Source organism: Plectrocnemia conspersa, unplaced genomic scaffold (genome assembly GCF_051122295.1).
Source record: "Plectrocnemia conspersa isolate PC_06_02 unplaced genomic scaffold, ASM5112229v1 ptg000012l, whole genome shotgun sequence".
Taxonomy (NCBI): domain Eukaryota; kingdom Metazoa; phylum Arthropoda; class Insecta; order Trichoptera; family Polycentropodidae; genus Plectrocnemia; species Plectrocnemia conspersa.
The window spans coordinates 15099883-15113826 of NW_028277176.1; the positions used below are offsets into that span (position 1 = coordinate 15099883).

Consider the following 13944-nt stretch of genomic DNA (forward strand, 5'->3'; position numbering starts at 1 on the left):
GTCTCATAAAATTAATTTATTTTGGACTTTTTTTCGTTTATGTTAAGCAACCGGTTGCTTATCTGAGCAAATATTTATTAATAGTTTCAAAAGCACTTGCATAAAAAAAAATGGGACTTAATTTGTACAATTAGAATAAAGGGTCAGTGCATTTCTACGGATTTACAAAATTTGCTGTTTTCGAATTATTGTTACGCAAAAAGTCTGGTTCCACCCCAAATCATCGAGACTAGTCAGACGATCGAGATGCTAGGCTTCCCTAATTTATATTCGGGTATATAAGATACTTTAGTCATGCAGATTTTTTTAGAACTTTGCTTCCGAATAATGACAATGAGGTAAATTGACCGATGCTCCGACCGTCGAATTGAATACCAATAGATCAACCTAATCTTCGAGACAACTATGACACATACACACATACATTACATAAATTGTAAGGCTAAATTTAAAACTCTTGTTTTTTAAAAATTAAAAAAATATAAGAAAAATAAAAATGCTTGTTCCTAAGGCGCATTCACAATTTCAGATGATATGCGACCTACTATGTAACAGTAGTAATTAAACAGTAAGCTTAATAAGGAATGTATCGCAACGTTGTGGTTTCCTGATTGGCTTCTACAAAAATAATCATGAACAATGAATTTTCATCAGAGGGACCAGTTTTATATGAAAATAATAAATATGAAGGATTGAAAATAATTCAAGTGTTCGCTGGTCCTTCGATCCACGATAATACGACCTTTCTACGTGTGTCAAAGTCGTACGCGAAGAAAGAAAAACATTGAGAATTTAAATATGTATTTTTAATGTTCATTTATGCTCAATTTACGCTATTTATTTTTTTAGATTGTGACATTTACACGGTAGTAGTTTTTCACTTGTGTTAAAATGTTAATCATACATCAACTAATATAAATTACTAATTATCTTCACTCATCTATATGTGCTTTAAATTTTATCAAAATATACATACTTTTATGTATTTTGAATTATTAATGTCTATTCCTAAGTATCTAATACAATTTTGATTCTATATTTTTATTTTAAGTAAAATTTTAGTTCAATAATGTGACTGATTCAATTTTTTTTGCTTTTAAGTTAGATTTCTACTGGTATAAATAAGTAATTTTAACTACTTTAAATATAATGAACAAAAATTATTTAGCTTCTGATTCAATACAAATGAAGACCGGACATTTTTTATTGTATAGTATTTTTTTAATTATCGTATTACCTATGATTATAATAATTACAAAACGCCATCAGATAAACTGTTTTTGTGAAACGTTTTTCAAGGTTGTGAGAAACCAGCGATGTATCAAAGAGTATACACGTTTAGAATTACAGAGCGTAACGACACAATACTTTCGATATGCATACGCAGACCTGCATAAAAAATACCAAGGATACTCTTTTAAAAAATCCTCAAAGCGTCCGATACGCCGCATTATCTATTTTATTGATAAAAACCTCGAAACGAACACCATCCAAATGGAGTCCATCTTTAGCTAGCGAACACGGCCGGTACATTGAGCAGATTTCTAAGATAATTATCTGGTGAAACGGTGTCACAAGAAACAACACTCTTTACGTTTTACGATAACGATACGAGCAATATTGTACACACACTAATGATTCATACATGTATATTTTCAACGGACGTTGACAACGAACAATTGATGTATAATGGAATTTTTTGAATTGTTTTGTCAAAGCAATGATCTGCTTGAAAAGGAAGGGATCATAAAAATGACATTTTTAATGATATCGATATTATAATAAAAGCAGCAATGTGTTATTGATTTTATGCATTTGTAAATAAAACAAGATAGCATAAAAATGATAAGGATCATATATAAAAAGATAATTTATTGTTATCGATAACAATGCAATATGCAAATATTTATTATATTTTGCGGCAGTTTTATTTCACTATCAATTTATTGTTTAAGACGTTAAAAGATCAATTATTTTTTTAGGGTTACAGTTCAATTTAGTATTTAAAAAGTTAAAGATTACGACAATTTGGTATACTGTACTCATAAACAGATATTTGTCTTGTAGGTAATATTGGGATTTAGATGCGCAACAAAAATTTTCAAAAATGGGCCGCGAGCGTACAAAAATATCGCAAGCCTAAATTAAAACAAATGTGATAACTAAGTTTAAGGCTTAATTTAAATCCCTAAAAAAATTAACGTTTTTGAAAAAAAAATTTTTTTTAATAAAATAAGTAACATTTCTAGCTGGTTTAATATTTTATTAATGAATATTTTAAATAGATCGTATCTTTGTAATAATATAAATAATATAATATGTCTCACTGGGTTGAATCTCATTATCAATAATCAATAAACTACTAAGAAAATAAACGTTACACTTTTCCCCTCATCGTCTAATATGAAATGGAATCAATTCGCCAAAATATACAATGGAAAATCATATATTTATAATATAAGCATATTTTGAGAAGCAGTGGAATGTTTAGTTATCGATGAAGTGCTAATTGTTTTAAAGTGTATAGGCACAGCGTCTTAAAAGTATTAACTCTACGATTGTATATACGTAGATGATTGATATTATTTTAAGCAATGCTTAATCTATTTGGGTTAAGGCTAATTTTTTAGAGTGAATTTGTCATCGTTTCCTTTTATGATAAATGTATTTCTCTCTAAAGAAAATAAAATAATTTTATTATTTATTTCAGTGGTATAAAAGTCTGGAGTAGATAAAATATCATAAGAGCACTTAAACGTTAAAGAGATTACTCTGTAATAAGTTGTCGAAATACTTAAACAAGTGATAATCTGTAAGCGAAATGCTAGATGAGAAATTTTCTATAGTCTAACTCGTATATCGTGCAATGTGTGGTCACGCATTGTCGTGCAGGAGAATTGGACCTTTTTTGGTAGTCGCAATTTTTATTACAATGTGTAGCATTTTGCTGACAAAAAAACGTACTTTTTATCGAATTACAATACAACTTTTGAAATGGATCGTTCTATTAAATAATTACAGAACAAACTTTGTAACTGTAAATATTTTGGTTTTCATTAAATTCGTGTGGCATCCATTTTTTTTTACTAGCAGTTTCAAGTGCTCCTGAACATTATGAAGGGTCCAACCAGCAGAACCATTTACTCTGAAGTCATTAAAGCGATCACTTAAAATATTTTGAAAAGGAAATAAGCAGCATTTTGGCAAAATAAGACTATTCAATACAACAATTGCGTAATAATTAGATATTTCACAGACCTTCTATATGCTAGCACATTAACAACTACCATTTTGTGCGTAAACGATGCGCGATAAACAATGCGTCTAACCTGCGTAAGAACCGCTATCATCATCAACCCCGCCCACACACTCTTTGATTGCATTGCATGGCACTGCGCTGAAAGAAACACTTACATACAGGTTTCACCAAAGACCATGATTCACTCCATACTGAGGAACAAGGAGACATGGTCAGCTTGGCAACTCGTGCATAATGATGAAGAAAGAAGAAGCGGGGCGAACTCGCATCACAGCTCCCTAGCACTGCGCAATAAAAGGACTGAATATCCCTAATCACTGAGGCGCTAGAAAAGCGTAAGACCATCTACTTTCTCGAAGCCATAAATGCGTCAACGCAGTGACTCCGAGTTGGTCTCAAACTACCAACAGCTGAAAAAATATACTGGCGGTGCCTTTTGAAGGTTTCCCCCTTGGAAAAAATCTACCCCTTGTAGTAACGATCTTCGAAGTTTCACCATGCAATTTCTCTTCTTCAATGCGTGAATTATAAACCGATGCAATTGGCCCATCGACATGCGCATCTGTGATTTGACAGAGCTGTCTTAAATCAAGAGTATAAAACTTTGTCACACGGTTCACTGATTTGAGACAAGAGACGAGCTCAGACAGCAAACCGAGAGAGACCCGCATGCATCACTTCTCCATAAGCACTCTACGAAGTACAATTCGGCACTATTTATCTTCTGTGGCAATTTGTACATAATAGAAATAAACCGATGTTTTTTGGCTACAAAGTCACACCTCTTTAGCCTCAAAATCCGAAATATTACTAACGCCTAACTTATGTTGTGTATAGTTCTGATTCGACTAACGACTTTAGTAGGTCGTTATCAACTGAAGAAATGATATCATTCCTCAGAACCATTAGCTAATTAGCTGTGCAGTGTTAATTAAAAAAAAAACTAGCTCAAAATTCTACCCATTTTTTTAACCAACTTTTTCAAAAAACACGTTAGGTAGTCATCGATTAATCCAACACACATTAGTTTATTAATAATTTAATGTCTTGAATAAATATTTGTCAGTAATATAACAATCGTCATTTCGGCGTATTGTCTGTTTAGAATTCCACCTTTCGACATTCCGACATTTACAAATTTCGCAATAACCATTCACCGGTAAATGTGATGCTACATTGAAATTTTGATAAGTTAGGCAACATGTGTACTGAAAATACTGAGAATATGTTTATGTATACATATATTTTAAACCCAAATGTCAAAGTATAATTAAATATTATTCGTAATTTAAAATCAATACGAAATCGGATTTTTGCGTACAAAAATCGTATTGCATAGTAAATATTAAGTTTAATATTGGAGTGATTTTATAAATTTTATTTTATTGATATTTTTATAATAAAAAACCATATAAATAAAATATGATCCTAGAAGTTTAATACATGTAAACAATGTCCTGAGAAACTTAAAATTTTTAAACCATTTTTAACTGCAAAAAAAAACATTAGTTAGTACTAATATACAGTAGGGAAGATAATATCTGAATTATTCTACAAATTTAAAAGTAAAATATAATAGTATGTATGTATAATTAAACATGAATAGGCCATTAATGTGATTTAAATTGTAATAAAAAATACGTGAACCTATTTAAACTACATTTTAGTTTGGGAAATTCAAGATGACTTCTAATGACATGGTAATAATTATGCCTATTGCTTCATCCAAAAGATGCATAGCGTATATCATTAGTTATACACCTTTCAAGGTCACCTAGTTTTTATAATTCCAAAGTAATAAAACTTTCTTTAGAACAAAAACCTCAACTTCTATTTAAGGGGTCTTAAAACTATCTATAAGTTCTAAAAAATATTATACAAAAAATAGGCTATTTCCGTGTGACATTGATTATTAAATATAAACAATTTGTTATGCAACAGAAGTGTTATTTGCAGGTATTATTAATTTGGTATGGGGAAATATATACTATATATTAATAAACCATTTTTTTGTGCTTAGATTAAAATTTATATGTAAGACATTAAAAGTTTTGTTTTTCTTAAAGTATTGATATTTTATTACAGTTAGATTTTTATATTTATTTCCTAATGATAATTTTATTCATTTCGTAAATAAAAACGGTTTTCAAATAAGTTCTACATGTTTTTTAAATATGTATGTTTTGATAAATGTTAAGGTAAATAAAATAAATGTTATGGTTTTTACATTAATGTAAATATTATAAAAGTTAACAAATAATTTAGGTTATCATTAATGAATAAAATCAGAATGCTATTTTCATTCTTCACACAGACAAAAAGAACAGATTGTTAAATTCTCATTTATATGTAAAATTAGCGAAAATATTTTCAATTGAACATTAAAGTGTTATATGTATATAATATATAAATACCCTGAAATTTTCGCTGCGCCACTAAATATCTATATATATATTTCTTAAGAAATAAGAAAGTGTTTCAAATTTCGTGACTAATTTAGCACTGGTATTTTATTTATGGACAAAATGACAGATTATTAATAAAACAACCAAATTTTAAGCTTTTCGCGACAGTTTTTAGTACATTAGCAGCAAAACATTGAAAAATGTTGTGCTGCGCGGCTTATCCAAGGCGCATCACAGGTAAAATTAAATAAAAGCTATTTGTAAAGAAAAAATAAGTATACGGACAGAAATTTAATTTTAAAATTGTTGCAGTGAAATATAATTTAAATTAAAAATTAAATTTATAATTAAAAAATACTTGAATTAAATTACCGTCACCGAGCATTGATTGTTGTTAACGCCCTTAGCAGCTTTAAAACGAGCTTTATTAAATATACAGTGCGTATTCCAACGCTCCTGCAAAAAGGCACTAGGATACAAATAAGAATACGACCCGTACTTTTTAGAATTCTATCCAACAACAAGGAGTACTTCGCTTCAATGAGCCATATTCGAGGACGCTACGAACTAACGTATCGTACAGAACGCGAATCGCCAATAAAGGATTGAAGTGACACATTTTAACAAAACCGAGTTTTGGCGATGTGCATATAAAATATTCATCCATGCTAATAGATACATTTTAAACTATATATACTATATGTTACTTAAACAATTATTTATTTTCTCTATACATGCCTAAAAAAATAATATTTTGAATGCGATCAGTATTTAGAAGTAAAAATAAGAGCAATATCTTCTGAATAAGTTAATGATTTTTTACTATTATTATTTTGACTAAAAATGATGACATTTTTAATTTACCGATTGAAAAGTTGAGTGGCACTAAAATGAAAAAGGATGATTTGCAAATTTCAACTTTGTTTCCAATTTCTATATATACAAATAAACAGATGGGTAAATAGACCACTTTGAACTTTTTCTGCTTCAAAAATAAGATAATTAAATAATAAATATTTAAAAAAACTGAATAAATATAATGTTTTTCAACACTTTTGGTTTGGCAATATATTAAAAATGTTTTAACTGCATTTTTATTACTTATTATGATATGGAAAACACAGATAACATTTAATAAATTCAGTTTTTCAGTTATTATTCTAATTATATATTTTTCAATAAAAAACTGAAATTTTTTGTAATATTAGTCGTTACAAAAGTTGTGCTTATTAGTATTTGTTTTAAGATTTTTTAACGTAGAAATACCGAAAGTCTGACCAAAAGAATCTGATAGATTTCTTTGTGAGAAAGATTATTTTTACACGGCTGAATTCAGCGAGTAGTTGTACGAAATAAGATATGTCGTATTTTTAGCGAAAATCTTGTCATACGTGTTATACATATATAATTACAAAGCACTAGCTTAAAGTAAAATACCCAAAAATTTCGCACGGCACGACGAAATTAGTTTCGTTTTTTTATAAAACTAACTACATTTATACATTTTTTGTATGCACAGATATTTGTATTTAGAGAATGACATGTTTAGGAAGGCTCACCATATTTATGAAAATCTAAGCCGGGACAGTTAAAAAGAAAAAATGTCATCTCAGAAATTTTTACTTCTTGTGATGCTAAGATATGTAGGTTGGAATGCGGTATGCTAGAGAGTGCTAAAAAAGGGTCATCTCGAAAAATTTTGTGAAAGACCGATGGTATGAAACCGAGACAAGGTCAAACCTATGTTTTTGTTATCTGAGGTAACATAATGTTATCTTGCAGGGCTGTGGAGTCCTTTGAAATTTTACCGATTCCGATTTAAGCAATTTTAATAAGATTCATTTTTTGCCAGCATATAATTAATAGCAATGAAAATAATGTCAACAATTGCAAATGATATAAAAAAGGAATTATAAAATCATTTAGCAAAAAAGGCCATGTGTACCTAATCCACCTTTATTGACTTATATATAATGATATATTTAAAAAAGTAAGTACAAAAAATAAATTTAATAAAAAAAATCATAAACAATATAGGTAAGGTAAAAGAAAAAAAATCGGTGATTTAAATTGAATTAGTCTTAATAATTGTTTCTAACAAGTCAGCGTTTATGGAAGCTCTTTAACCCTTTGAGTATCGCCGTACATGTACGGCGGTCGATCTTTCACTGTTTTGAGTTAATAAATAAACAAAACAAAAAATATTTTATATTAATTTTATAAAAAATATTGAAAGCCTCTATATTGATATAAAAAATCACAAAAGCCGAATAATATATAATAAATATTTAAAATAAATTAACGAAAATTGTACTAGATAGGTGTTAAAATAAATTATTAAATTATACTTTCAAATCACTGATGTTTTTTTTATAATTTACTATAAATAACAATAAAAATAATTATGGAAAAATACGTAAAATTATCCCACTACCAAGTGTATACTAGCAAATTAACAAATGTTTATAAATTAACTAACTACTCAAAGGGTTAATCAGATTTGATTATATTAAACGAGGAAAATAAACGCTCTTTAGCGTAGTCAACGTGTTAAGGAAAATTATAAAAAGGTGTCGGAATCAATCGATCCTAAAGATTCTGTTTTATAGGCGTGTCACAAAAATTTCAGAGACTACTACTTTAAATGGTCAAATGATGTGTATGTTAAATGGAAGTCATATCAAGTATAAAACAAACTTGAGTAATAATAAAATTAAAAGCAGTTTTGTTTTATTTGAGCTTAGATATTTGAGTGGATTAATATGTCAAAGCTTTTCTCCATATAAAAGTAACATATTTTTGATTTTATGTATTTTGAAAAAATAAATTAAATAAATAAACAATCATATTCGCATTCAGAGTCCTAGAGTATGTTTAAATTAATGATTTTATATGTTGACCAATGTAATCGACCCATAGCATATGTTAGTATAATTTCCGTTAAAACATCTCACAGAAACATCCACTAATCATGACTAATTATTCTCGTAGAAAAAACAGTCGAATAAGTGGTTTATTACGCCATACAGACGATATGCACCCAACATTTACAAACATATGCTAACGATGCGACATTGAAAATCAGCCGGACATGTCAAGTTAAAATGTTCTGTGATGCATTAAATCAGTTTCTGATCTTTCTGCTATAGTACCTCATGCTGAATTTCCTCTTCTCAGTGGCGTTATATGTGGTACCAGCCTGGTTCTTGATCTCCATGGACACTTGGGGACCGGACTCCTCCATTTTCGCTATCAACTTTTTAACAACACCCGGTGCACATGTTCAAACAAAGGTGTTCAGGTGAAAACGATGCGAGATCAGTAGATGCACATCCAATGGTACTGTTTCTGGTAACTGGGTCGTCGGAAGCGACTGAACACTTGTGTAGAAATCCGATCGGCATAATAGAAATCGAAACCGAGCAGGGGACACGCGGAGAGAATTATTTGTTTGAGGTGTGTGTGGGAGAGAAAGGTTTCGAGAAGCGGTGTTGCGCGCTGGGAACCGCCGAGTCGACTGAATCGATTCAACAGGTTGGACGACGGAAGTACTCTATCGGTGCAGTGGCGTGCGCGCGTGAAATTGTTGGAAATTGACGGAAAAAGAAATCTGCGAGGTGACCCAGAGAAAAGCGCGCGGTTCAATTGTTTTTTTGGGAGACGACTTGGTACATACTTGGAAAAGTGAAATTAAATAAAAAAACACAAATGATATTTTTTGTTTGTTTTTGAATTAGAATTTTTAATAATAAAAAAGAAATCTACGGCCTGTACCTAAAAAAATTAAAACTTTTCCAGTTAATGTCTTAAAAGTTGCTTAGATGCATCTATTATAAAAGCTTAAATGTTTAACATCAGTGAACTGCTACAGCGTAAATGTCAACCAACAGCTAATGGGTAATATTTACAAAAATATTATCCTCAAAGTTCACGCTGTTTGAGTAATTGTATTTTGACATTTATTTTGCGGAAAGTGGCAATTTAAATCTAAATAACAAAAAATCTACAGCATATTTTTAAGACCTTGGAATAGTTGTTTTTAATCGAATTATTTGCTCTTTGGATAATTAGTTTGTTTTATAAACATACACGAGGTAGTTTGATTTATTATTATTTATATAAGTTTATCACTTATAATAATAGCAACTTGATCACGCTTTGATAGTATTTTACTATGACTCCACAAAAAATATCTGACAAGTAGATTTTATTTAATGTTTATCTTTGCCTGTAATACGACAGTCGTTGACAGCCCAATGAGTTACAACGGATTAAACACAATTAGACACCAGACTGAAATCAGTGACATAATTTTCTTAATAATAAACCTTCATTACAGCTAAAGACCGATTTTTTAAATTATTTTTTACGATATTCATCTGTGAAGTTTGAAAAATTTAGGAAAACTGTAATAACGCTCGGTTATGTATCATTCATATTCAGATTTTTATTACAATATTACGACTTACAATAAGTGGGAATCGAATGAAGCATATCTAAACCAAATTTTGACCAATAGGAGAGTGAAAAAAATGTACAAATGCCCCGACCTACCCTCCCCCCTCTCCAAATGACACCCCTGGCGGTAAACTTGCAAGAATTAGATAGATTTCTGTATATAAAAATGAGTAAAAAATATTTATTTTTCCTTATTTTAATATATATTATCGAAAAGTTGACTTTTCTATTTTTTCCAGGATTTTTTCACAGTTGAAAGGTAACATTTGTGATTTTATATTATTTTTTTTTAATTTTTATAAACAATTTTTTTTTCTATTATATCCAAATTGTGATTTTTTAATATTTTTAAATAGTCGCATTTTGAAAAAAATGGTGGATAAGGTCGGAATAGTGTAATCCGTGCGATCATAACATGTTATCTCCGCGGGTTCGAGCCACGGCAGTGGACTCGAATTTTTATTTATAAAAATGGGCTATTATTAAAAATCGGCCCCAGCTGCAAAGTAACAGCAATTGATAATAAATTATAATACACATTATAATTTATAAATAATTGCATAGATGTCACCAATTTAAACTAACAAGTCTGGTGGTTTTAATACTTATTTGTAGGTACTCATTATATCTGATTGACTTATTTAGTTAGTACAGATTTACCCCGTTGTAAAGTATCGGGCTTACGCCTGTCAGATTACATCGGAACATTATAAAAAATAAGGCTGGGCAGCAAAGTTGAGATATTTACAAGATATATTTTTAAATCAAATTTTATATCAATGTGATTGAAACTGCAGCAGTTATCGTGTCCTCAAAAAACGCAATAACTGTAAAAAATATTTATATTATAAGACTTTTTGTCTTTTTCTATTATATATAATTATGTTTAATGGAATTACGATTTCTTTATATTTTTGAATAGCAGCAATTTAAAAATATGAAAGCATATCAGGCTGTCTAGCAAATTTGGCCGCGATATTTATTAGATTTATTTAAATAAAATGTTTTATGGTGATTCGATTAAAATTATCGCAGTTATTGTGTTTTCAAAACGCGTTAAATCCAGTATAAATAAAAAAAATATAATAAAATATTTTTTTAAATTTGAATTTTTATTTTATTGACTTCCTTACATTTTTTTAGAATTTCTTAGGCGTATACCCTATTTGCGCTAAGACAGTCAGTTCGAGAGCTATCCATTTCATCATTATTCATAATTGAGAAAGAGATGGCAAGTTTGGGTTAACGCCCCCACTATTAGCTCTAACTTAACTTAGCTTAACTAAGATATTTAAAATATCTATTTTTGAAACAACTTTCACGTAAATAAAATTAAAACTGTGGCAGTTAACATGTCCTCAAAAACGGTTAAGTCTTACAGAAAGTTGTATTTATATTATTAAAATATTTTTTTAATAATATTTCTAATTTAGAACGTTTTTGACCGCTATACAATTTTTAAACGGAGTTGCGATTTTTTTAATAACCGCCATTTTGAAACAAGGTGGCGAATTTGGCTGTCTTACGAGCTAAGCCGAGATGGTTGCCTATGTTTACTGAAATTATTTTTTTCTGAAAAATTGATCTTTTTAATATCTTACATAATAATTATTAAAGTTTTAAGAGAGATCATCATATTTATAAACTTAAAAAAAAACATATGTATATAATTTGTAAACACAAATCTACCCGGTTCTTGCTGTCTTGGCGCAGATTATTTGTTAAAATAATGTAATAATTTTTGCGAAGATTAGGAACGTTTAAGATGGATTGTTTTTTGAATATTTTTTTAATATATGTACTTTTTATATTGAATTTGTGTCATAAGAAGAATAACGTTGCGCCACTGAACCGTAAATTATAGAGAGCAACGTACGAGCTTTGGGTGGACCGAGACAATCGAAAAAGTACATCGACATTGTTAAAAAAACTTTATTTAAACTAAATCGTAAATATTTATATTAAAAAAATAATAATAAGAGTTTTAAACAAAAGTTTATTTTTTAAATTAAAATGAAAATAAAGTTTAAATTAAATTTAAACATGAAGAAAATCAATAATAAAAATTAAAACTTGTATATCAATATAAAATTTATTACATATATAAAACGTACGTAAATGTTATTATTTGCAAGTTTTAAAATAAATAAAAGTTTTTTTCCGAAATAATAAAATTAATAAATCTATTTATGTGCCATTTATACTTCTTTCTTTAAATTTGGCGATAATACTCACGAAGTATGTGAAAAAAGTGGAATATAACGATAATGTGTCCTCGCCCGCTCACCAACACTGTTGGCCATTTGACGAGTGTGGCCACAACTGACGTTTTATTGGCCATGCTCTAATGCACATCTATGTTGCAGAGGAAATGATTTTGCGTTAGCTTTTAATTATTCAGACAACCGATTTACGGCAAAAACGTGGCAATAATATAAGTTTAATATTTAAAAACAAGTATTAAAACCGGGAAAAATAAAGATTCGTTAAAACAATTACTATATTCTTAAAATTATGATTAATTAAATTTTAAATACATTAACTTTTACGAGACCATGCTATACCGCTTTGTCAGAGAATTTTGTAAGAGAGAGATAGGTGAGTACATCGGACGGTGAGTATGTCTCCTTTTCTCTCAAACGGATTCGCTTGTGCGTGTGCTATCGAGATGTACAAGCGCATGTGACAGAGCGAGAGAACTAGAGTAAGGTGCCTCAAGCTCTGACGCGCGCATCTGATGGCATTTTAATCTTGTGTCAGTATTTGTTTGCCTGTCGTCGGGAGATTAACATAGAAACGCAGAATATTCCTGTTTTTCGACCTAACAAATATATTTCATATTTTTACTTTGTTAATTAATTTTAATATGAACTAACTTCAATTTAAATAATATTTATAGCGATGGGCGAAAGATATAACGATTCGGATGAATCAGATCTCGAATTTGAAGGTGTAGAATTTTTCTCGGATAACGAAGACGTGATTAAAATGGTCAAATCGGAATTAGGGGAAGATTATTACAATTACAAAGTGAGTACATTTCACATTTACATTTGAAATTATTATTTATAATAAAAGCAGTAATAACAAATTTCCATCATTTATAGTTCATATCAATTATGTCAGATTCATCAGATTGTTATGCAAATACAGAAAATCCGTAGAATGTAATTGTATGATATTTTAGCGACGGGAGCTGACAGGTGACAATTAGACACAAATTGAGCTGCTGCAGTAGTATTTTTTAATGCCAATTTATATATGTTATATGTAAGAATATTATTACAGTCACAGTGAATGAGGCAGTAGGCCGGACTCGCAACCAACCGTTGCGAGCCCGCCAAAGTTTGTCAGTGGAGAGAGAGTCCATCACGCCAGTGTTACCAGAATGCTGCCAAGTTTTGGCCATAATGAAATCTATATAAAAATATGACAAATATATATTCTTTTGCAGGATACTTTTATATCGAAGTCGAGGTATTTTTAGTGCTCACGTCCTCTATATTCGCTTTTTTGTTTGGTTTTGCTGTTAATATGTGCAACAGAGTCTTGTTTCAAAAATATTCACACGGCTCTGTTGCTCAGGGGCAAAGTTTGTAACACAAATAGTAAAGACGGTAAAAACAAACGACCACCGTTAATTATTTTTTTTAACAGAACAAAAAGCGAAGTTGATCTAGGAGACAAAATATTTTTGCGTACGGGCGACAAGGGGGTAGGCATTCAGAATATTTATGGATCTCATTGATATTATAGCTTTCAATGCATGGCATATAATTATACGATTTATAGAATTTTTAACTATTTGTAATATTTATAATT

The 13944-nt window shown here is 29.6% G+C and overlaps 1 protein-coding gene across 2 annotated transcripts in view; it reads right to left on the reverse strand.

Annotated features, from left to right (window-relative positions):
* The window catches only part of LOC148228354 (sialin-like), a 28292-nt gene extending 15852 nt beyond the window's left edge, over nt 1-12440 (reverse strand). Inside the window, exon 1 of one of the 2 annotated variants that reach the window (XM_088199924.1) lies at nt 12358-12440. In XM_088199924.1, coding sequence (XP_088056050.1) covers nt 12358-12425 — 68 coding nt within the window. In that variant the 5' untranslated portion in view covers nt 12426-12440. Of the gene's footprint in view, nt 1-8816; nt 9184-12357 lie in introns of those variants that run through there. The other variant, XM_088199923.1, reaches the window with a different exon arrangement.
* Between the last annotated feature and the right edge of the window lie 1504 nt (nt 12441-13944).